This window comes from Aquila chrysaetos, chromosome 3 (assembly GCF_900496995.4).
Source record: "Aquila chrysaetos chrysaetos chromosome 3, bAquChr1.4, whole genome shotgun sequence".
Taxonomy (NCBI): domain Eukaryota; kingdom Metazoa; phylum Chordata; class Aves; order Accipitriformes; family Accipitridae; genus Aquila; species Aquila chrysaetos.
The window spans coordinates 38,261,209-38,285,719 of NC_044006.1; the positions used below are offsets into that span (position 1 = coordinate 38,261,209).

Consider the following 24,511-nt stretch of genomic DNA (forward strand, 5'->3'; position numbering starts at 1 on the left):
AAATGGAAAATATGACATAATTGCATCAATAAGTTGTGGTGGGATGAATCTTCTAACTGGAAAATAACCACAAATCAGAAGAATAAACTATTAGAGAGACAAAACCGGACAGTATAGGTGGCTGTGTGTTGTTATTTTCAAAATATTAGAATGACTGAAGGCTACAGAAATGAAATAGGAGCATACCAGCAAAAAAAAAAAAAAAAAAAAAAAAAAAAAAAAATTCTTCAGGAAAAGATACTAGGAAAGAAAATGAAAAGGCCACCAGGCCTGCAAGAGAAAAGGCATACCAGTCTGTCCTTTTTGCATGACATGTTTCCTTATTGCATTATTTCTCAGCAGTGTACGATATATTAGAAACATGATAGTGAGATGATTATCTTGAGGGGTACTGGGTGAACTGATGGCTCGGAGGCACCACACATCATGCTCACCAATGACTGCAAGTAAACAAGCTTTATGAGTTAGCAGACAACAAAAAGGAGTGAAACCTGGCTCTCACTATAGCTCCAGGTCAGCCCTGCTCCCATGCTGAGTGAAGCAGGTAATTGCCAGGTTGAGGGAGTGGAGGAAGGACTGACTGTAACACTGCACAGGGAGGAGGATATTGCAGCAGAGTTAATTGTCTGAAACTAGCAACCACCTTAAATAGCTAGACATCCACCAAAACATGCTTACTGTAATGAATTGAGGTAGGAGGCCTGTGAAATGTCTTGCAGAGAGCTAGATGGCAAAGCTTGTTCCCAAACTGCTTCTCAGTCATTTAAAATCAGAAATTAAGTGTAAACAGGTGAAGGACCTGCTGGTTTTTTGCCAGTGGTCGTGCCCTTCTACAGCTGCACATTTGTCATTTGTTCCATAGAAACACGGAAGTTGACCTGTGTAAGTGACGTGTATGAGTACTGCCTTGTTCAGCAACAGGGTAATTTATTTTGGGAAGTTGGAGAGGGACAGAGAGAGAGAAGAAGGAAAAAAAATTCCAGATGATTCCAGAAGCATGAATAAAAAATCTGAGTAGCTGGTAAAATGTGAAAGAGCATTAAGCAATGTTTCACAGCAGCACTGATTGCAGAGTAGTCCATGAACAGAGGCAGGTAAGAGACCTACTCCAGTGAACGCATCAGGAGTCATTTCTCAAAGTTAATTATATGTTCACAGTTTTTAAAGTATTTTAGTTTTTGATAGTATGAGGAGCACCTTCATTCCTATACTGTAATTGCTGAGAAGATGAGAAGTTTGCAGACTCCATCTTGGATCAAAAGAGGTATAAATTAGAAATGGAAATAACAGGAATAAAATTTGTGTGTGTGTGTGTGTGTGTGTGTGTGTGTGTGTGTATAGGGGTTTTTTTTGTTGATTTTTTTTTTTTTTTTTTTTCCAGAATAATTGTGCAGATAAAATATTAGCCTTCTGTTGCTTTAGGTGATTTATTGACTTCTGTATTCCACCTGTTGTAATAATTCTTGTATAGAAACACAAAAATTGCCATAGACTGGTCTGTTGTTTTGCAGAATTTATACCTACTGTGCCACAGACAATAAAGACCAGTGAGTTACACCTGCATTAATAATATATGATCTTCTGCCAGACGACCTATTGACAAAGGTGGGTGCTTAACTGCATGTAAGTTTGTTTAAAAATGACAAGTTTTCCTCAAAGTTACCCAACCCCACTCTAAAGTCAAAGTAGGGCTTTTTAAACTTTTGTCCTGGTTTCGGCTGGAATAAAGTTAATTTTCTTCTTAGTATCTGTGTTTTGGATTTAGGATGGGGATAATGTTGATAACACACTGAAGTTTTAGTTGTGGCTAAGTAGTGTTTAGTCTAAAGTCAAGGATTTTTCAGCTTCTCATGCCCAGCCAGCAAGAAGGCTGGAGGGGCACAAGAAGTTGGGAGGGGACACAGCCAGGGCAGCTGACCCAAACTGGCCAAAGGAGTATTCGATACCATGTGACATCATGCCCAGTATATAAATTGGGGGGGACTTGGCCGGGGGGGACTGCGGCTCGGGGGTTGGCTGGGCATTGGCCAGCAGGTGGTGAGCAATTGTACTGAGCATCACTTATTTTGTGTATTCTATTATTGTTGTTGTTATTATTATCATTATTATTTTGATTATCCCTTCCTTTTCTATCCTATTAAAGTGTCTTTATCTCAACACTTGAGTTTTTTTTTTTTTTTTTTCCCCTGATTCTCTCTCCCATCCCACTGGGCAGGGGGATTGAGTGAGTGGATGTGTGGTGCTTAATTGCTGCTGGGGTTAAACCACGAAACTTTCTAAATTAAGCCACTTCTTTCTATACAGCTGCTGGGTAACATGGCAAAACCCTCTTCTCGATTAGAAAGGTAGTTGGAAGTATTCGGGAAATCTTCTATGGAAATTATTTATTATGAAAAATATTTTGCAACCTGTGATTGTCCTGCAGTGTCCGGGATGAGCTATGATCTAGGCTGGGGTGGAGGAATTATGACTAAGTGTAGCAGTGTAATAAGAAATTAATTTTTTCAATGCATAGGTTTTATTATAAACACATAGGTAATGCCCAAGAAATAGGATTTTTTTGTCTCTGAAAGTTAAACACATTAATAAGTAATTATGTGACTGAAGTTTCTATCAGGTTTTCTTATCTTACAATACTTGCAAAAATTAGAAGCAACTATTTCTAAAAAAACCCCATGCTTATTTTTTCCTTACTACCTATAGAATTGCAGATAGGATAACTTTGATTTGTTTCTTTAAAGCAAAATACTATTTATTACGCAGACAATAAAGATGCATTAAAAAAACCCAGCAATGTCATGCTATTTCCATTGCTGATTCATAACAGATAATCAAATATGTAACAGATAGAATTCCTTCTGAGTTATTACTATGTCGGAAAGCAGCATTCATAAATTCAACAGACCTATAGCACAATATCTTGAAAAAGCATGATTAAAGAGGCAAGAATGCATGTATGTCGAATACATAATCTACTAGCTGAAAAAGAGACAGTGGCTAGGCAGACTTTCAGCTGAATTTTGTGCTTGCATTCAGAATATTTTTTGCTATCCTTTTTTCTGCTTACAGGAGCAATACCACCAGTTGGCACAAAGAAAGATAAAAGTCTAAAAATAAACCAATTAAAAAAAAAAAGGTGGAATTACACATATGCTTTTATAATACTTGCTTAATGCTTAGCTGGAATGAACCAGAAAACTCAGCATATTTTAGATTAGAATTTGTGGACATATTTCTTCCCAAGCTGGGCCCTCTGATTTATGCTCCAGAGCTTAGAACTGTTTTCACCTTTAAGAACAATTGGTTTGGCCAGTTGTCAGGTTTCCCAGTAGAAAATGAGGAGCATCCCTTGTAATTTGTTTGGTATTGCTAATAGCAACCTGAGCTTTTTTATATTAACCCCCCCTCCAACTCAATCATTAAAATTTAATAAATTCTAAACACCAGCCTCTCTAAAGGACAAGAATTAAGCCCCATTTTGTCAGACAATGCCTTTCTGGGGGGAAAAAATTGTTTTTATTGCTTCTTGGTTGTCTTTTAAAATTTATTTGTCTATTTATTTATTTTATTACCAAGGAGCCTGGCTAAGCTGCAGTAAGACTCAATGTTCTCAACTGGAGGAAGGATCTACCACTTTTCTTGTGCAATCTTTGTCATTATGTTTCATTTACACTGCGGATGCACTGAAGGAAGCAGTCCTTCCTCCTGCTTCAGAGACTCAATATTTTCATTTTAAAGAGAGTAGCTTCTCCTCCTTTGGGGGGAGGGAAGCTCTTGTAAGAGGCAGAAACTACTTTTAAGGCTACAAAAGGAAAAGTAGATTCTTATTAATTATGAGTCCTGTCTACAAACACAGATTTTTGAATCTTCAAGAATATAATCTTTTATTTTTCAAAATGACACATATTGATGGAGCTCTAGTGAGTCAAAGATTGTGCCTGCATGGGCCTTATCTTCCTTTGGGACTTCATTACAGCTTGAGGGATGGCACAGGTGTCAAGGAGGCCTCTTGTTCTTTGTATCAGTCTGGCTGTAACCAGCCTTTGGGGTTTTTTTGATGAATAACGATGTCTACACTGTAGACACTTCTGTGTGGACACATGAAATAATCAGAAACAATAAACTGTTACCAAGCCCACAAAGATATTGTGCAAATATTTACCTATTCTGAGTTTCTCATAGGATAATTCAGAGTTATGAACATCTGCTACTGCTCTCTAAATATATAAAATAGCACGTTTTCCATGGCTGATGGATAGCAAAATAATTTCCAGTTTCTGTCAGATAATTGTGTTATATTTTGTAAGAACCTTCTTATGAGTGTTTAGTTTTATCAAATCAATATGTGACTCTCTCACTGCCTGCTATACATGCAACCCGTAATATATAGTGCAAAATTATATAGGTGTGTGAGGCGGGTGTCAAAATCTGTGTCACTTAGCAAACTTTTTCATGGCTATGACATCATAGTCACAGACTGTCATGGTTTAACACCAGCCAGCAACTAAGCATCACGCAGCCGCTCGCTCACTTGCTCCCCCCCCCCCCCCCCAGTTGGATGGGGGAGAGAATGGGAAGGAAAAAAAAGTAAAACTCAGTGGGATGAGATAAGAACAGTTTAAAAGAACAGAAAGGAAGAAATTAATAATGATAATAACAACAATAATAAAATGACAATAATAACAATAAAAGGATTGGAATATACAAAACAAGTGATGCACAATACAATGGCTCACCACTCGCCAACTGATGCCCAGTCAGTTCCCAAGCAGTGATCCCTCCCAGCCCCACTGCCCCCAGTTTATATACTAGACATGACATCACATGCTATGGAATATGTCTTTGGCCAGTTTGGGTCAGGTGCCCTGGCTGTGTCCCCTCCCAACTTCTTGTGCCCCTCCAGCCTTCTTGCTGGCTGGACATGAGAAGCTGAAGAATCCTTGACTAATTATAAACTTAGTATAAACAGTACTTAGCAACAACTGAAAACATCAGTGTGTTCTCAACATTCTTCTCATACTAAACCCAAAGCATAGCACTATACCAGCTACCAGAAAGAAAACTAAATCTATCCCAGCTGAAACAAGGACACAGACCTAGAAAAATTGGTTGAAACACCCAAATGGATGAATTGTTTTAATATCAAAACTCCAGCTACCAAACAAATTAGCTTTTTCTAACTGTCCTCAAATAATTGAGTACATTTACAAAGACAGTTATGAATTTCTTGAGCAAAATGCAGCAAAGAAACCAAAGGACAGAATATATATAATCAACATAAAGACTTTTTTGCTAATTCACATCTTGCTGTGATGGGAGTATGTAAAAAGACAGCGTAATAGCACTGCCTGTGTGATTGCACACACATTAATGGTTATAATCATAAATCACATAATGATTGCTGGTTTTAGAGCTATCATGAGGAACCGTTGAAACTTTATCCCCCTGGTTTTGTGCCTTCTGTTTCTCTATCTGTTACTCATTGGGGGCTGAAATAGTTACATGATTGCCAGCTCCTGTACTTAAAATCTCCTGAGCTTTTCTTCCAAGGTTGCTTAAAAAACACTTTCAATCTTTCTATAACCAGACAGCTACAGTTTCGACTTGTTACTGAGAAATCTAGTTACAGCTCCTTCTTGTTTTACTGAAAAGTGACATGGCTGTGGAAGTCCTGGAGCCTTTTCCACATTATACCTTGGATTTTAATGCAGATGGAGCACATCATTATATACACTCTTAGACTTGGAAATGAACCAAGAAAACAAATTTAAAAAGTTTTCTTAGAGATTTCTGTGTGGGGAGGGTAGTTATACAATCTAGTGCTAAGTATCCAACTTTGACACTCCAGGATCAGGAAACCCCTGACAACCTCTAGCTGTTACTGGTCCACTTACTTTTAACTCAGTTCAAATCTCTTATTCAATTTTGTATGCAATTAACAGTTCAAACAGCACAAGGAAGGGGATAATGGATCACCAGGACTGCACCTGTCTGCAGCCTCACCTTTTTAATGCTGGCTTAAAGTGTTAGGAAACCTACCACTTAAGGCAGTTTTGGTGGATTGTGACTGAAAATGCAATTGTATTTTAGGTCAGGACTGAAAGGCACTTGGCATGTAATAGTGGGGAAATTCATTCTATTTCAATCTGTGGTTTACCTGACCCTAAACTGAAAGGCGCTTGGCAAGTCATAGTAGGGCGATTAATGCTATTTTACGCTGCAGTTCATCTGACCCTAAATACTGCTACTGATCCATTTTCAGAAGCATTAAATTCACATTCAGTTGCAGATTTGCAGTCATTTAAAACACCCAAGGAAAAAGAGAGTGAGAAACTGACTTATTAAAAATAATCAATCCACTGTTTAACTATGGAAAAGCTCTCCAAACCCAAAATTTCCATAAAGCTGCAGAAGTCATAGACACTCACAAAAGTAAAATCTCCCTGTCTTAGGGAGAGAGAGATGAAGATACTGTGTCACAACTGCCAAACTCTCCCATAGCATCATTCCCAAGAAATAAGGCTATATTAAAAAAAAAAAAGTCACATTTTCATACCCACAAATTGCACTTCTGAAAACCTTCTTCTTACTATTCTGTGAGAGTAAACCATCAGATAACGCTCAGATTACTTCTGCTTGCAAATTATATTCATGAAGACATGATATTTTCTAGGTGAAGCAGAGCGAGTGGTTGACCAGCCACATTTGTTGCTGACATAGAAATCTTCCCTCATTTGTTGAGCCCTCTTTTTGTGGTGGTACAATTTTTTGCCACCTTATTCCTGCTCTTTATCCTTATTTATATGTAAAATTGTTGGATAAGAAATGAGATGCACATGACCAAGGTTAGCTCTGCTGCAAGAGAAATACTAGTGGAGGGCATAGTTAACCCGAGGATGTAGGAGAAAATGACACTACGATAATCTGTCTTGGGTTCTCTATATTTGTCTATGACACGGGAAGCTACTCAGTGTCAGGCTCTTTTTTTTTTTTTTTTTTCCCTTTAATTTTAAGATAATGGATTATACCATGAAAATATGGTGTGTATTCACAAATGCTGTAGAGCAGTTCTGTCAGCCTAGATGTCCCTCAGGGCAGCACCACTTTTTGTGGGTGACTACTGCAGGACAGAACTCACAACTTTCTGAACAGGAACACGTGTGAGTGGGCATGAGCAGGGAAGTCATAGTGCTGGAGTGACATGCACACAGGGCATCCACTGACACTTTTCTTCACAAACAGCCAAGCAACAGGCCACTTTTCATAACAGCGAGTGCCTGCCTATGCTATGTGGAGGATAACAGCCACACAGCATGTGTACACCCATATGGTTAAGTCAGAAAAAGAGAGCTGTCATAAAAGCTTTTCACTATTAAAATCTGAATATATATATTTACTACATAATATCAGTGAAAGTATTTTGGTAAGTCTATACTGAAGTCTTTCAGCAGTGCTTTATCTGGAATTTCTTGGGTTTTTTTTCACATTAATTGCTCATTTAAATGGAAAAACACATTTCAGTTGCAGTGTGATGAGAAACAATTGTTTCTCATTTTGGATGTGTGATGATGTTCTTAACTACGAAGTGATAATCAGTGATCATATGAATGTTCATTAGGCTAGCACATGAGCTTCTAGAAAAGGTATAGTTAAATACCTTTTTGGACACATGCTTTACATAACAATTATTTTTAAACATAAGCAAAAAATAACAAAATATTAAAGAAGAATGTTCTCTCATAGACGATGTTTTCTATGGAAAAACGAGAAGCAGAGAACATGTTCACAGTTTATGATCTGATCAATTGATAAACAATTCATGTGGGTAATGACTGAATTATCAAACAAATGGAATGAGCGGTCCTTTTAATGTAATCTGGGTATTATTTCTTTACTGTGGCAAAATTATGAGAACTGGCTAAAGTACGATAAACTTCTTAAAGGTAACGATAACTGAAGAGACCTTTAAAGATACTTACATCACTTTCATGGCCTTCTCTTAGATTGTATGTGAGATCATGCTGTATGTCTTCAACAAACTTGTGAGCATACTCTGGGTAAAGGTCAAGTACTTCAAAGAGACCTTTGAGGATAATGCATTGGAGGTCACAGTACGTTAGAGCTTTAACATCTGCATTTGTTTTAATAACTTGATCCCTAATGGATAGGTTTGCTCCAATTAAATCTCCTTTACCTAAAAGAAAATACAAAATAATCATCTTCAAAGCATGAATTCTTTACTTCTTTTTTGAATCATAAATCTTTTTAACGTATTTGCTAAATCTTAAATCCCATTGTTACCACTGCATTGTTTAATTAATAACATTCTAAAGGTTCTTTGACTAAAAGCTGTCTTTTTTTTGCAGGTGCAATCTTATATGCAATAAATTGGAGGTACAAAGACTAATTTCCAAGCAGGTAACTACCTGATTTAAGGGAGCAATCAAGTAAATACATATAAAATTAAGATTTATGCTAGTAATTAATAGCAGGTGCAATTCTGTTTTTCAAAAAGAGAACATTATGTTTCTAGCTCTTTTTTTTTTTTTTTTTTTTTTTTTTTCAGACAGGTGTTAAGATAGCATTTTAACAATGACACAATTAAGTGTAGATTGTCCATTCAAATGACCCTTTTACTTAGAATTTGGATTGACAAACATTTGCAATCTGTGATAACTATGGCTGCACAGCTACACTTCATGATGTAACTTAGATGTACAGGCTATTAATAGATGTGTAGCTCAATGGCACTGCTGTCAAGAAAAAAGAATGAATTCTTAAGCCATTATATTTTCATTTATGGGCAAGACTGCCTTAGAACACTGGATGTATTAAAAACCACAACTGGAGCACAAAAATTTTAGAACAAAAAGCTTCCATAAACATCTGATCTGAGGTATAAATTCCAAAGAGCAGTCGCTGAACCAGAGGTCTTCCCAAAAGTTAATGCAGATGGTCTTTGTTAAAGACCTGGACAGTGTGGTGGAGTGGGTTCTTGGCAAGTTTATGGGCAATACCAAACTGGGGGGAGTGGTTGATATGCTGAAAGGCAGAGCTGCTATTCTGGGGGACCTCAATGAATGAGAAGGGGACAGACAGGAACCTTATGAAGTTCAACGAAAACAAATGCCACATCCTGCACCTCGGATAGAAAACCTCCCTGCAGCAGTATAGGCTGGGGACCGCCCAGTTGGAAAGCAGCTCTCTGGGAAAGGACATGGCGGTCCTTGTGGGCAACAAATTGAACATGAGTGAACAATGTGCCCTTGCAGCAAAGAAGTCCAAGTACCTCCTGCACAGCATTAGCAAAAGTGCAGCCAGCAAGTCACAGGAAGTGTAGTCTTTCCCTCTATATATCACTTATCATACCACATCTGGAGTACTGTGTCCAGTTTTGGGTTCCCAGTACAAGACCAAATATTGACATACTAGAGTGAGTCCAAAAGAGGCCACCAAGATGATCAGGCACTGGAGAACATAATGTACAAGGAAAGGCTGAAAAAAAAATGGGTATTTTTCCACCTTAAGAAGAGAAGGCAAGGGAAGGATATTATTGCTGTCTTTAATAGCCTAACAGAAAAATGTAGAGAAAACAGAGCTAAACTCCTCTTCAGGGTGTACAGTGTGACAAGATGTACTAGGTACAAGTTGTAACAAAAGAAATTGTGATTAGAAATCAGGAAATGAAAGTCATTATGAGGATGATCAAACAGCGGGACAGGCTGCCCAGAAAGGCTGTGGAATCATCATCCTTGGAGATGTTCAAAATTTGCCTGGACATGGCCCTGAGGAAGCTGAGCTAAATTGGCCCTGCTTTAAGCAGGTTTAGGTTGGGTGGCTTCCAGAGGTCCCTTCCAATCTTACATTATTCTGTGATTAATAAATAATAAGTGAAGACTGTAAAATCTGAGAATCTACCCAGCATGTGATTCCAACTGGATATTACACAGGAAATGGTGAACTTGAAGGGTAAGTTAAACTAAGCAGCCAACCGTCCCTGCAGCTGCTTAAATAAGATAATTTTACAGTTTAGAATACTATTTGTAATTTTTTCTATTTACACAGAGCTTGAACAACTTTCTCAAAAGAGCTTATCATAAACCTAGCATAGGGAGGGATTTTCTTTTATGCTAGGAATATGCATACATCCATGCTACTTTGGGGTTTCTTAAAGATTGCAATTAGTATAATTTACTTTTACTTTTTACTGTAAGTATCAACAAGTCTTTAGATTTCTTTGATTATATTGAGCAGAGGGCTGGTAATCTATTGCTGGCTATGTAAATACAGAGAAGAGAAAAAATATTTCAAATATACCAAACCTGACCTTTAAGCATCTTAATTAGAATTTTTTTTTAGGCATATAAACAGTATTAGTATCAATAATGCATAAATAATTTAGAAAAAATGTTAGAGCTGTATTTGATTGTAGTTACAGTGTTTGATGAAATTATGTCAGCCTGAAAAACACTACAATTGATCTGATAATGCTAATGTATGTTTCTTTTCAAATGAAAATCACGTAGCAAAGGCTATAGATAGTAAGCTAAAATTTCATGTAGAACTACTGAAGCAGTGAAATGATTGTACCTTGAATATCAACATTTATTACATAAACAGAATCATGTAAGTTATTCTTAGTAGCTCTTTCTTTTTCATTGGAAAATATACTTATTTGTCAATGTTTATGCAGACACAGCTGTTAATGTATCTGGGACATGTAGTCAGTTATAAATGTCTTCTCTTTATAGATATCTTTTAAATCACTTACAGTTAATATTTTTAAATAAATCTAAGATGTATGCTCAATCAGTACATAACTGTTATATTAAAACATATTTTCCTATAAAAGATATCCTAACTGTCATTATTAGATATCAAGTAATAGTCTGAAGAGGAACCAAACAGCTGTATTTAATCGGAGCATTTCATTGTATTGTTGCTGTATTGCTTGTTAGTGAGAATGGTTCAATAAACAAAAACTAATCCACCAGAATTAAAATCATGACAGAATTATAAAATAGTGGTCTGGGAACTGCAACCCAGCATTGTCAGGGAAAAAAATGCTCTCTTGTATTTACATCATGTCAGTAACACAGTTTCTCATAGGGACCTACAGTTCTGATGCATTCAACTTTTGCTGGTGTTAATTAGGTTTAAAAGATGAAGCTCCCACTCACTGTAACAAAATATTATTTCATTGTATTATGTTTATGATTTTGCATTATGATTTCATTAACTTCTCTCAGAAATCCATTAATCTCTTTCTTATTGTTTCCATTGTCACCATTACACAGTGATACTTTCATTAATATTTTCAGAAGTGCGTGAAAATGTAATCATTAATGAAATCACAGTTCCAATGGGGGCAGCTCTTGACCTTTTGTTATATTTAAGCTTATGTTTTTTTCTAAGCCATATTTTATAGCTTTGATCTATCTGATCCAATAACATCGAGGCATTCAAAAACTTCCTAATTACAAATGAATGAAAGTGATGTGGACTGTCAATCTAATGGAATTAAAGAGTTATGAAACAAATAGGATGTGTATCACATTCATATTCTAAAAAAAGCCCAATCAAATACATGCTAGTGAAATAAAGGAAATTCAATTACGACAGACCAGAAGCTTGCATTATCAACAGTCTAGTGCAATCCCACAAAACAGGAAGGAAAGCAAAAAAGGAAATGTTCTTTTTAACTCAGCTTTATGAGAATATTAAAAGTTATTACAAAAAAGAATCCATTTCAATCTAAATAGTTATTAAAATAATAAAAAAATAATTATTTACATTTAGAGTAAAATTTTATATTTTATCAAAACACTTTATAAACATTAACTCAGATAAGTCTAATCATCCTTCAGCTGAAGATAAAGGGAATCTCTTCAGTAGGCATTAGATTGAGGACAATCGCTGAAATTTACAGATAGAGATGCTTAACCCTAGAAAAGTCAAAGCAGTCATCTAGCAAACAACAACTAAACCGAATTTATTAGAACAGAAATTCTAGCCTTTCTCTGTTCTAATATACTCAGGTGACTGCTGGCACCATCAGTTAGCTTGAATCATAGAATCATAGATCATAGTATCATAGAATGGTTTGGGTTGGAAAGGACATTAAAGATCATCTAGTTCCAACACCCCTGCCATAGGCAGGGACACCTTCCACTAGACCAGGTTGCTCAGAGCCCCATCCAACCTGGTCTTGAACGCTTCCAGGGATGGGGCAGCCACAACCTCTCTGGGCAACTTGTTCCAGTGTCTCACCACCCTCAGTGAAGAATTTCTTTCTTACATCTAATCTAAATCTACCCTCTTTCAGTTTAAAGCCATTACCCCTTGCCCTATCACTACCTGCCCTTGTAAAAAGTCCCTCTCCTGCTTTCTTGTAGGCTCCCCCTTTAAGTACTGGAAGGCTGCAATAAGGTGTCCCCGGAGCCTTCTCTTCTCCAGGCTGAACAACCCCAACTCTCAGCCTGTCTTCATAGGGGAGGTGCTCCAGCCCTCTGGTCATCTTCATGGCCCTCCTCTTTGGGAAGCAGAGCCAACAATGCTTGTTTTTCATCACCTGGATGTCCTGCAAGGGGTGTTCATATGTACGCCTCAAAAAATGAGAGTAGGCTCACATTGCTTTCTTTCATTCGGGAACATTAGTGGAAGCACTGCCTGGCCACTAATTTTTATGAAAGATTGAGGAACTAATAACCAATGTCCTCTGAGTTGTCAATAATGTCATCAAATTTAGTTGAAAGGAGCAATTTGTATCAAAAGCTAGCAAGTACCTCCTTACATGCAGAGGAGGGAGCATAAGTATAGGAAAATCAGGATACAAGTGAAATATTACACAGCTAACACTCTAGCAATTGAAAGCTCCTTAGGGCAAACAATAAGGAAGTTTAAACTAAAAAAAATTAAGGATGTCCATAGAATAAGAATAGCAGATTAAAATTGGAACAAATTCTTTCTCATCAGACTACTAGGACACGCCAAGCCATCAGTTAGTAGTGAAGGTCCTCCTGCATTGGAGGACCATTCTTTCCCTTTGAAGCTATGAGTATAAGCATACCAAGAATTGCCAGCACCGTGCTGTCCTTCAGGACTTCCATGGAACCTGAGCACACAAAGTAGATCGCTTGCAGGGCATCTCCCTGCCGGAGCAGGTATTCCCCAGGAGCACAGAAGGAGGTTTTGATATGCAGAGACAGAGACCTGAGGCAACCACGGCTGGCACACTCGAAAAGGGAGAGCTGCAAAATCTCCTTGTTCAAGTGCATGGTGATGTCTGAACGCAGCTCGTCAGGGAAGTCTTTTAAAAGCTGTCCAAAACAAAGAAAAAGGGAAGAACAAGAGAAAAAGTGTAAAATAATTTGTTTGCTCTTTTGCAGAAGTGATCTGATTTAGTAGTGCTGTACATGTCATACTGCTGCAAAGAGTTCCCTTTGATTTTTTCTTATCCCCTCGATAAGACATGGGCTATGTCTTAATAAATCTTTACACTGATGAACACTGATAAATTCCAAGAAAAAAACATGAATAAAAATATGCCATTATACAAAACCAAGAAAAAAAGTCAACAACACTGTGTGTAGGAATTCCTCCTAATGCACAATTTAACCTTGTCCAATTTCTTCTCAGCTGTTAGAACACAGTAGGCTGTTCAGGTATATACCACTGTATACAGTGCCATATACAGTGAAACAGAACAAAAATGAACTTAGTTTAGGTTTTCTTTAAAATGCTTGTATAAAATTTATCAATAGGCTATATTGCTTCTTCTATGGTAAAACCACTGGAAGAGGAATAAAGGAATGGAGATAAGGTATATATTCGGTGGAAGAACCTATGGAAACTAGAAGACCATAAGGTCTTCCTATTTTATCTTGGTCTTAATTTTAAGCAAACTCCCAATGTAGCCTGGCCAACACTTAATGATATCTACATATGTTTTACAGAAGAACTGCTGCAGGATGACAACATTGAGAGAAGCACCTTTCTGCTCAGAGACAGTCTTGTGAGAATGACATATAACTGCTCAAATCATCTTTCCTTTTGTCAAGGCACCACAAAAATTTCAGGTGGAGCTTTTAAAAAAAGTGTTTAAGTAGTTTCAGGTGTCAGTCCCATTGATGCAAAGTATACTGCCTGCCTATGGGCAGAGCTCTGGACTGTGCAAGCTGCAAGCCCACAAGCACAGTTTTCTCTGTAGTTTGAGGGGATCTGGGATCTGAGCAATGCAATCAGCCAACACTTGACCCAGTGGGCTTAGACAAAGCCATTTGTGGGTGGGAGGAAAATCATGAAATACTAATGGTCTCTCCAGAGGCTGCTGTTGTAGTACAGCACTCACTTTCAGTGCAACTAAAGGTACAGAAGGTACAGAAGCTGCGGAAGGTGATCCTTAACAAAATCTAGGAAAGCTTTGATGTCTAAGTGGTTTTTGTACCTTTGTAAATCTTACCAGGCTCTTTCTGTTGCTAGGATGCTGCTGAAAATCCCATTCTTTGTGCTGTGCACACCACAAAAAGAATTTATCAGGAAAAGAATGTTCTCAAACCCAAATATTTCTGCTTATTTCCACATTATCTTTAGAGGTCACTGAATTTTATAATGACATTTATAACAGGAACTCTGAAGAGAATGGTTCATTCAAATAACACTCCAGCAGAGAGAAGCCATTATTTCTCCTGGGGTATAGTAATACATAACCTGGATAAGTCATTTAAAACAAGCAAGCAACGACACAACCAGAAATCTGTCTTTTGATTTCACTCTTTTCTTACATTCTGCAATATTTTAAAATACAGGGAAATAAATAACATCATAAAAATTCAAGCCAAACCTGAATGTAATACTGTTTACAGTATTACAAAGAATAAAAGAAAATGAGAGAGGGAGGAAAGGGCAGTAAAGTCGCTCCCTTAAAAAGACACCTGAAAAACCCAGTAGATTTTTTGTTTGCTGAAAGGCAAAACTGCTCACTGGGGTGTTTCTGCTGGCACCATCCAAAAGGTTTCTGATGAATGCCTCTTCAGCATTTGAGAATTATGGAGGATTTTCAATTTTTAATATATGATAGGATGTTCTAAACCAGATTTTTCAATAGCATACACTCTTCCTGGGATGACCCAGCTTTATTTTTAGACATGTTCTTTTTTATATGTAACTTCATACAATACACAGTATCACAAATGGAAAATTACCCACCCCCACCCGACTCCATAGGGAGTCCATAATCAAAACCATCAAACACACAACCTCCCTTGTTTGGTTACCTCATTGGAATCAATTCCATTATTGACAGACCACGTGGTTTGGAAATATTCAAGCATCCTTTGCTTTAGCTGCTGTGGCAGGTGATGGACCCGTATAAAGTCCTTCAGATCCTTGGTTCTTGTGTGATAAAGGGACCACCTGGAGTACATCCTCTGAATTATGGCAGTGACATTGCCAAACACCAAGGCGTGCATCAGAGCTAGGGAGGACAGGAATTACGTGCAATGTGGAGTGACTTGTTGATCATTAAAATGTAACACAGAAAATAAACAGGATCTTCACAGAAAACCAGTTTCCTGATTGAGAGATATAATGAAGCTTTTGAATATAAGACTCCATAAGTAATATACAGCAGTATTCATATGATTATTCATTTCAGTTTTTTGCCTCACTAGCAGTCACAGTCATGGAACAGGGTAGAACCACATCTGATGCTGTTTAGTCAGGGTATCAAGCAAAAGAATGCCCAAGCCAAATTAAGTAAGTTCATAGTCTAAGAAAAAAGGAAAACAGACAAACACATGTAGGCAGGCATGCTCAGGAAATAATGAGAAACTATTAATCAGTATGAAAACTAGACTCAAACAGTCAGTTAGCAACTACATAGAATGTAATAGATTTCAGAGAACTCATATAAATAAAAAAAATTACTAATGGGGACCATGTGTAGTGGAATGAGATTACAAACAATATTGAGAGATGTATCATATTCTGGGGAATAAGATGTAAAAAAAAAAAAAAGACAGAAAAAACCCCATTGTAAAGCAGAAGTTCAGGTTAAAAATAAAAGATACGTTCAAACTGACAATCTGATTTCTTATGTTGCTTGAGAATGTCAAATATGGTGTGAAATTGTTTATCAGAAAGTTCTGGCATCCTGGAGTTTGTCTGCAATTAGAGACTGGCTTGGGAATACAGACTAGCAGCAAAATTGAAGAAATGCTTACAGGTACAGGTCATCTGGGTTTATCTGTGCAGAAATGTTCTTGCTGATAATCAGTGGGAAAAATTCCTGCTAGATTGTCTGTCATGTGGTATTGATCTGAAGTATATAATATACACATTTACAAATTGTTTATTGAAAGAACTATTAGAGAGCTTGATTATTACTCTTATGGGACATCTATCTTTATAGTGCTTGAAAGAAAGCAGACAGACTCCTCAGAGTGGCAAGGAATTGGTTTATAAACATGACAAACAAGATGTTGACCTTGTATGGCAATTTACAGAAGTCCAGTGTGAGAGGAAAGACAAGGGGGAACTGGGGAGGAAAGGATGCATTTTGGTGGCTAATAATGCTTTTACATGGTAGAAACAGGCAGAACATTCTTTAGTTTGGAGTGTTGAAAGTTTTTATAGGCTGAGTAAAACAAAAAGGAGCTAGTAACAATATCTATGTCTTTATCATGAAGGGAATGCAGAAAAACAGATAAAGCACTGCAATATGATGTAGTTCCCCAATACAGCACGCATTCCTGTAGAGGTGATCTAATGATATGATTAAGTCAATACGAGTCCATTAGTATAAGAAGATAAATGAAAAGCAGGGCAGAAAGAAAAGGATCAGATATGAATATTAGAAAGAAAAGTGAGCATAACTGGAAATTTATTTCTAAGAATAATCAGCTGGATCAACTAGGTGTTGTTCCTGATGGTGCAGTGAATTGCTAAGTCATTAATGTCAGAAGCTTGGGCAACAAAATGTGAGGAACTGGTGTAATGCTAGATACAGGATATTATAACAGAAATATGGCAGCTAGGGCTGAAGCAATTCAGCCAGACATACCTAAATAGTGTAGCCTCTTTAAGGATGTGATAATCAATTTAAAAAAGGGGGAGGGATACAGCGTTAGGTGGTGTATGGATGCATATGTAAAAATCACGTGTGATATGTCTCCCAACAGGGTCCAAGGTTAGGAGCTGGACAACGTAGAGATCTCCATGGTGTCATTATAGGCACAGATATCATCAAGAATATTATTATTATGGGAGAATCTGTCTTTGCCTATGTACATTGGAAGACAACTGCTACTGGTGATGACAAGCTATTCCTGGCTGTGATAGGCATTAGATTTCTTTACCAAATAATCACAGACCCACCCTACTTCCTGTAAGAAATCTATTAATCCATTCTCTAAAACCAAGTAGGACAAGTTAAAAACTTCTAGGAACTGTATTTCATAAAGTGGCCTTGATTTTAATGGATATTCTAAATTACATTTTTGTTGCTTAAGGAACAGAGCAACACCTTTGATCCCAGAAAGCACTGGAGCTACTAGAATGGGTCTCCAGTCTTATAAAGACAATACTGCGCATCCTTTACTCAAAGAATATGGAGAATACAAGACAGCACATGGTGTGGTCATCTGCAGCAGGACAGGTCTGATTAATATTTCACAGATGCTGGGTATCCTAGGAATTCTGGTTAAATTTTAATATGTAACTTTTCTTTCCAAATTTAAGAAGAAATACTGTATAGAATAAGACGTTTTATCTTCACAATATTACTTGTCTTAAATTGTAATTTCAAGTTCATGCAAAAGAAAAATTAATACCAAGAGGCACGTAAAAATCTGGCTTCAACTTTCTTTAAGGTTGCAATAAATTCACTTCATTCTTTCAGTTTGCAGTGACACACATTAAAGAGGTACAGACGAACTACTGATAAACTAAATCATGCTATCTGTTACACCTGAAATTTCATAAACTAATGGCTTGTTCTAAAAACTGTAAAAAACTTACATCAATTTTTCTCAAGACTTCACTTTCCACTAGGGTATTTTAAAATTAAGTATCAGCCAAAACGGTACATCAAAATGTGTTTTAAGAAATGAAACAATATTATGCCCTAAAGTATACAGACTAGTACTTTATTGCTAATAGAGTTTTCTGAGGCATGCTCACCAGTCTGTGCTATATGATGTTAACTCCTTCAAGTTTCCTTGCTCTGCTGATTTTCTTAAATAGCATCTAAAATACAATTCCTCAGGAAAATACCTGCAAACCAGTCTGCTCTGCTTTCTTACCTGGATATACCTTGTTCACTGGACCCTCCCAGATGTAAAGTCATTCTTCTACCTGCTTGGCTATGAGTAAATTTGCCTTTCAGTTTTCAGTTCCTTCTTACTACGTTCAGTAGACTAGTTCTTGACAATTTATTCAGTGCACAAGCATATTAGTTCTACCACTCAATAATATAAGAAATGTAAAAGAAGTTGTTACAACTGGAATAAATAAAAGTATAGGATACTTTTATATTCTACTCTATTAATTTTGTGAAATCTCTGCCATATCAAAGTGAATTAAATATTCAGCATTGCCTTACACAGGATATCTCTTGATTTCTTGATAGAAATGAAAACTCCTTCCTTCATTCCAACAGATTTTATGTAGTGAAAGCCCCAAAGCATAGAGATCACTTTGTATTTTAAAACTATAATTTTATGTTAATAGCAAAAGCAATTAATGAGCTGCTTGTGTTTTTGTGACATTGTCAAAATCAAAATGATATCATTCTTGGATGATTCATTATATTATTGCCACTCATTTTCAGGACTGGGAAAAATGACAATAATTCACTGAGCACTTTTTATACCACTTGATGCTGCAAATATATAGTTTACTGGTCATTCGTCATGTTCCCTGGCTTTCAAGCGTCAAGTTGCCAATTTATTTTTGCCCAGGAAAATTTATTCTGCAAAGCTGACAACCAGTGCCTTACTGACGAGCCCTGGAGAAATGCCTACTAGTATTTCCAGAACAATTAGGCAAGCAGAAAAAAAAAATATGAGGGGGGCAGTACTCCAGTGGTGATTTTCTTTTACCCTTCACGCCCACTGTGAAATCTTTGAGTTGTATGATGTACACACTATGAAATAGCACAGCTGAATTTTTGGGGGAGGAAGATGAAGGTGAAGAGAGAGCTGCAGGTACTTTCTCTAGTGGCCTTGGCTTACCAAGCTCTACAGGTGCCGCCAGCTCACTGGTTGTGCCCAAGTGCCTCAGCAGAAAGAAGGTGACCCTAAATGAGCACATGGCTTTCCCCAACAGTACAACTAGGTAAGTAACAGAAATAAAAATGCTACTAAGAGCTCCAAATATGACAAAACCAATGCATTTTGATTCTAATCTGAAGCAGTGATACGATAAAATTTGCTTAGTGATAATTCAACTGCTTTTTATTCATGATAGAGTCACCTACGGCTCACCAAACAGTCCTCCTGGCTCTGTCCTGTCTCTGTTGCCTTCTCTCTGGGCTGGTCCTTCAGATGAGGATATGTACCAGCTCACAGCCAGATTCACTGGTGGGCTGCCCACCTCCCCTCACTGTCATTCCCAGGGCTGCTGTGGGGACTGAGTTGGAGCTGAACGTGCACCTATTACCTGGCTGACTGGAAAAGGGCCTGGCATGTAACCAAAATCCCCTGGCCCATGGCTGGGCCACACTCACTGACAATAATGTGAGTTTGCATTTTACTGTGTAACAACTGTCTTTTGTTGCCATAAGCGATCAAAAGGTTAGAAATATGTCTGCCTAAGAGGGTTTATCTAGTGCAAAACCAACAAAGTTATTTCCTTCTTTTGCAATTTTGAATTAAACCTTCTGTTGTGTTTTTTTTTTTTTTTTTTTTTAAAGAACCTTAGCAAAATTTCAGCTCTTATTTTACTTGTCCCTACCCCCTCAAAACATTTTACTTGATGCTTTGCTTAACGTTTGTACATACCCCCAATCAGCATTGTGCAAATAGAGAAGATCTTTTCAGCATCGGTGTTGGCTGAAACATTTCCAAATCCAACACTGGTGAGGCTGCTGAGGGTGAAATACAGGGCAGCTATATAGGCACTTCTGATTGATGGGCCTCCTAGTGTATTATTCTCATAGTAAGGAGACTCAATACGTTTTCCTAGCTCATGAAGCCAACCTGAAAAACAAAGCATAAAAAGAACTATTAAAGATTACTAACACAATGAAAACTACACATTCTGTAAAACAAAATAATTAAAAAAAAAATATTTAGAAGACACTGCATTCTTCACACAATTCCAAGAATAAAAAGAACATTAAACTGTAGGAATTTATACAGCACATTAAGTACTGTGTCTCTGGAGTATTTATTTTTATGCATGATTATTTATGAAAAGACCTGTATTTCTGTATGGAAATAAAGTGTTTTTAAGCTGCATATTATAGGTCTAATTAGATAATTCACAAAATCCATTAAGGCTCTGAAAAGAAAAAAATCATCACCTAATAACACTGCAGCAAGAATGTAAAATTGATTTGATTCTTTCCATTAATTTATGCTTGGAAAGCTTTTTGAGATTCTAAGACTAAATTGTTATAATAATAATTATATATTTAGAGCTTTTTACTTGTTTCTTTTTACAGTAGAAAAGATTCAAACAACTAAACATAACTTACAAACCAGAATTAATTTTCAAAAGATGCTTCAATAAGTATTTTCTAAATTGTTCATTTAATCTTTCATTTTGCTAAATGAATCCATGTGTGATAGAGATAGTAGAATTAGCTACTGCCTCATAGATATTTAAAAAACAACAACAAACCAATAAAAAAAACCCCAAAGCAACAAACCAGGAAAAGGTATGCAGTCCCTCTTTTGAAAAAGGAAAACAAACAACCTGAATGAATTGCATAAACACAATGCTTCACAAAAAAAACAAGATAGGAAAAAAAGGTTAAAATTCAATTTGTGTGTCCAGTTTTGCCTGCTAAGCAGTTTGCTTGGGAGATTGGGAATCTTTCCTGGATACTCAAGGAGAGCTGCCAAAACACTACATTCCTGGCAGGCAGAGCTTTATTTTAGAAAAATTGGTTGGGGGTCCCTGTGTTGTAAGCTGAGACCTGACAGACTGAATCACCTCCTGAAGCTTATTCTCTCTCTGCTTCAGTCAGCATCCATTTCTTCATTTTGGATGAATCCAGGTATGAACTGGAGGAAATCCCTTTGTACAAAATATCTGCAAAAGTAGGGGTACAGATTTAAAGTATCTGTCCCAGCACTTCCAAATAAGCTGGGGAAAAAGTATAAGAATTTACCACCTACAGCAGAGTTGTTGAGCCATGGCTGCGACCATCCTCAGCTCCATACTCTCTCACATGCTCTCCTACAGAGAAAGCTAAGCCAGAAGGGCTGGGTAATGACAGCGTAAGGTCTAGCCATGACCCTGCTGACCCACTCTATGCAGGCCAGTGAATTTAATCAAAAGCATAAATGAAAGCGCTCTGCATTGTCATAAGACAGCAGTACTGAGTGGGCTGGTTTACCTTGCCAACAGACAAGAAAGCATATGAAAATTGGCTTGATTTTGCCTTGATGGAAAGTCTTAATCCTATAAGGCTATTTTATATTTGTGGCTCCCAATTATTTAAAATGAAAGAAAAGCAAAACCAAAAAAAAAAGCCTAACTGAACCTATACCAGTCCCCTCTGTGCGCACTACTGTTTCTCTGAGATTACACTACATTTCCCCAACAATAATATGGCCCTTTGTACAGCGAATTTCATTCCTATGCTCATGTTAGGGACTGTAATCCCACACATTCAAGAATAAAGAATAAAAGCCTAAGAAAATCCCTGGCAGAGAGTAGATAGAGTTAAAGAAAAGTCTATCTAAACCTAATGTAAAGAAATATAATCACAAAGTTCAACATCAGGTTTTGAAAGTATTCTAGTCGTATAAAGAACTGAAAAACTGAAACAAATTAAATAAGTTATTTTAAATAACTGTAACTGATGTGTGAATACTGAAATAATGCCTCTTAGGAGAAAAATCTCTTTCCTGGGAGTGTTCAAAAAGCCACTGATTCTTGGCCTCTGTATTCCCATTTTTCTGCCTTTTGTTATCTGAATGAATTTCACATTCATTGTTCTTGGTGGTTATATTGCATCTGACTGCAAGTTTCTCCACCTCAGTTTCAGCTATCAAACAAAAAAAAAAATTGAGTTTACCTCAATGTAACTTCATATGAAACATTACGGGCCTCACTTTCAGACTAATGCATTTTCAATGTTGTCCAGAAAAGGTGGATGACTCCATTCTTTAATTGACAGATATATGTAAACAGCACACTTTATGTTCAAGGTCATCAAGCAAAACACCCAACCCTACTGAAACATCATTGTTCCTAAAGGAATGCATTACTGCTACTAGAGGTAAGGTACAAAAATGAATGCCTACATTGTATCAAACAGTAGAAGTCCCAATAATATTTCTAATATAGTTCTACTACCAAGGTACCAAATACAAAAGTAGCATTTTGCAGTTGCTAACAAGCAGTTCTGGCCAGGACACCAATATCTGAGACGAGTTCAGCACCCAGTTCTGTGGCATAACAGGGTCAGGCAAATGATCTTAATAAGATGAATGGCTTATGACTGAGCTACAACAGCAGTGGTTAGCAATTATTAGCAATTGTTAACAACTGCTAAAAAATGCCCACTATAAAGAAAAGCTATTAGGTAACTTTCTTTAGAGATTGACCATGAGACTTGGAACAGAAAACATATATCTAAAAGTGAAAACCCAATAAATATATTCCTCTGATTTGTAGCTAAGGACATGTTTACAGCTTCTCATTTTTATTTTGGCTGTTAGAGATGATCCTAATCAGGACCTTTTGGAGAAATTATATAAAATGACGTTTCAGCCAAAGTATACCAAATGGTGCAAGATCTTCCAGATCAACTATACTTCTCAGATTTTTGTTGATAGGGCTACATTTATTTTCCATTTGGGGGTAGAGAGAAGATACTGTTGCTGTAAATACTTTCATTAGCCAATGGAAATAGTCGTAAGGTAACATGATTGACTACCGCTTTTTACTTTTTTGGTTCCTGTAGGTAACAGCTCTCAGCAGATTCTCTGGCAAACTTGAGTAATTAATTTCTGCCCTCAGGGAAGAAGAGAAAAATAAATATACCTTGTAGTCAGAGGGAGCTTCCTAGAATTCAGCATTATGAATCTTGTCTGGTTCTGAATTAGCATTATCTAGATATAGCTCTGTGACTTTGAAAACATTTTAAAGCACCAATTAGCATAATTAAGAGGAAGATTTTTCAAAGGGAAAAAGAGCACTTAAGTAATCAAGTCCCATCGGAAAAGCTGGTAGGAATTGGATATCTAGCTTCATTAGGCTACTTTGAAAATTGCTAGAAGAATCTGTATTGAGTTTCATTTACCTGTATCTGGGAAATGCTCAAGTACTAGCAGAAACATAAACAAACATTTAAGCATCCTTAGATGACATACTTTATAACCGGATGTAAAACATATTATCTCATTTACTGGACATCCAGAAACTCAGTCTTCCCTCAGTTTGGTGCTTGAACTGCATTGAACAGGTACATCACTCCCTATAATTTGCAGATCCATTCTATAATGCTTACTTAGATTTTCCTTCTATGCCAGACACTTAACATACAAAAATCCTGTCTGCTACTTCAACGACTTAGAAAATAGTTGCATTTTCTAATGCATTAATTACCTACAGCATTTATTGTATAAAATAGACAAACATTTTTTCCAGTTAAAAAGTAGACCAAAACTCTCTGGTTTATTCTGCACCAGTGTGAGGAAGTGCAAAGACGTATGGATGAGGAGTATCTCTTAGAGCATCCCTGAATGTCTGAAAGCGGGAACGGTTCCCCAATAGACCAGTGGTGATGTTAGAAGAGAAAGGGTGGGACAAAGGGCCACCTTCTCTCAGCTGTGGTTCCATATCAAATTCAGGGACTTTTAAGTATTCCTAGGGGAAATGCAAATGTAGAAAAGACTATTTACTCCCACGTCATCACCTTTTTGTGTTTAAACAGTATTTGAACCTCATTTAGGGCCAAACCATACTTGGCTTTTTCACACTAGTGAGGAAAGAGAGTAATCAATGTAGGGAAACAGCTTGTAGTAGGGAAAGACAATATGTAATAAGTAATGCTGGGGTAAACTAAAGGACACTGTCAAGTGTGGGTTATCTTTAAGGGCTAGGTTTCAGGCTGAGTTATGTTTTTCCAGCTCAGCTGAAAAACTCTGGAGCTCTAATTGAAAGCACAAAAGCTGGCAATGGCTTTATTAGATGCCACGTCTTCTCTGTACTTCTCCAAAACCTACAACTGTACCTTATGAAATAGCAGGCAATACAAAACCATCTAAAACCAAACAAAACCTAGAAATACTGGTGAACAAAAGACAAAAAGTATAAATAAGTCACCAAATAC

At 37.0% G+C, this 24,511-nt stretch overlaps 1 protein-coding gene across 6 annotated transcripts in view; it reads right to left on the reverse strand.

Annotated features, from left to right (window-relative positions):
- Positions 1-24,511, reverse strand: part of KCNH8 (potassium voltage-gated channel subfamily H member 8) — a 215,427-nt gene that overhangs the window by 32,774 nt on the left and 158,142 nt on the right. For all 6 annotated transcript variants that reach the window (XM_030009338.1, XM_030009336.1, XM_030009337.1 and 3 more), the window contains 4 exons: positions 20,001-20,198; positions 15,276-15,475; positions 13,070-13,319; positions 7,980-8,194 (listed from right to left, as the gene is read on the reverse strand). In XM_030009338.1, coding sequence (XP_029865198.1) covers positions 7,980-8,194; positions 13,070-13,319; positions 15,276-15,475; positions 20,001-20,198 — 863 coding nt within the window. The remainder of the gene's footprint in view (positions 1-7,979; positions 8,195-13,069; positions 13,320-15,275; positions 15,476-20,000; positions 20,199-24,511) is intronic.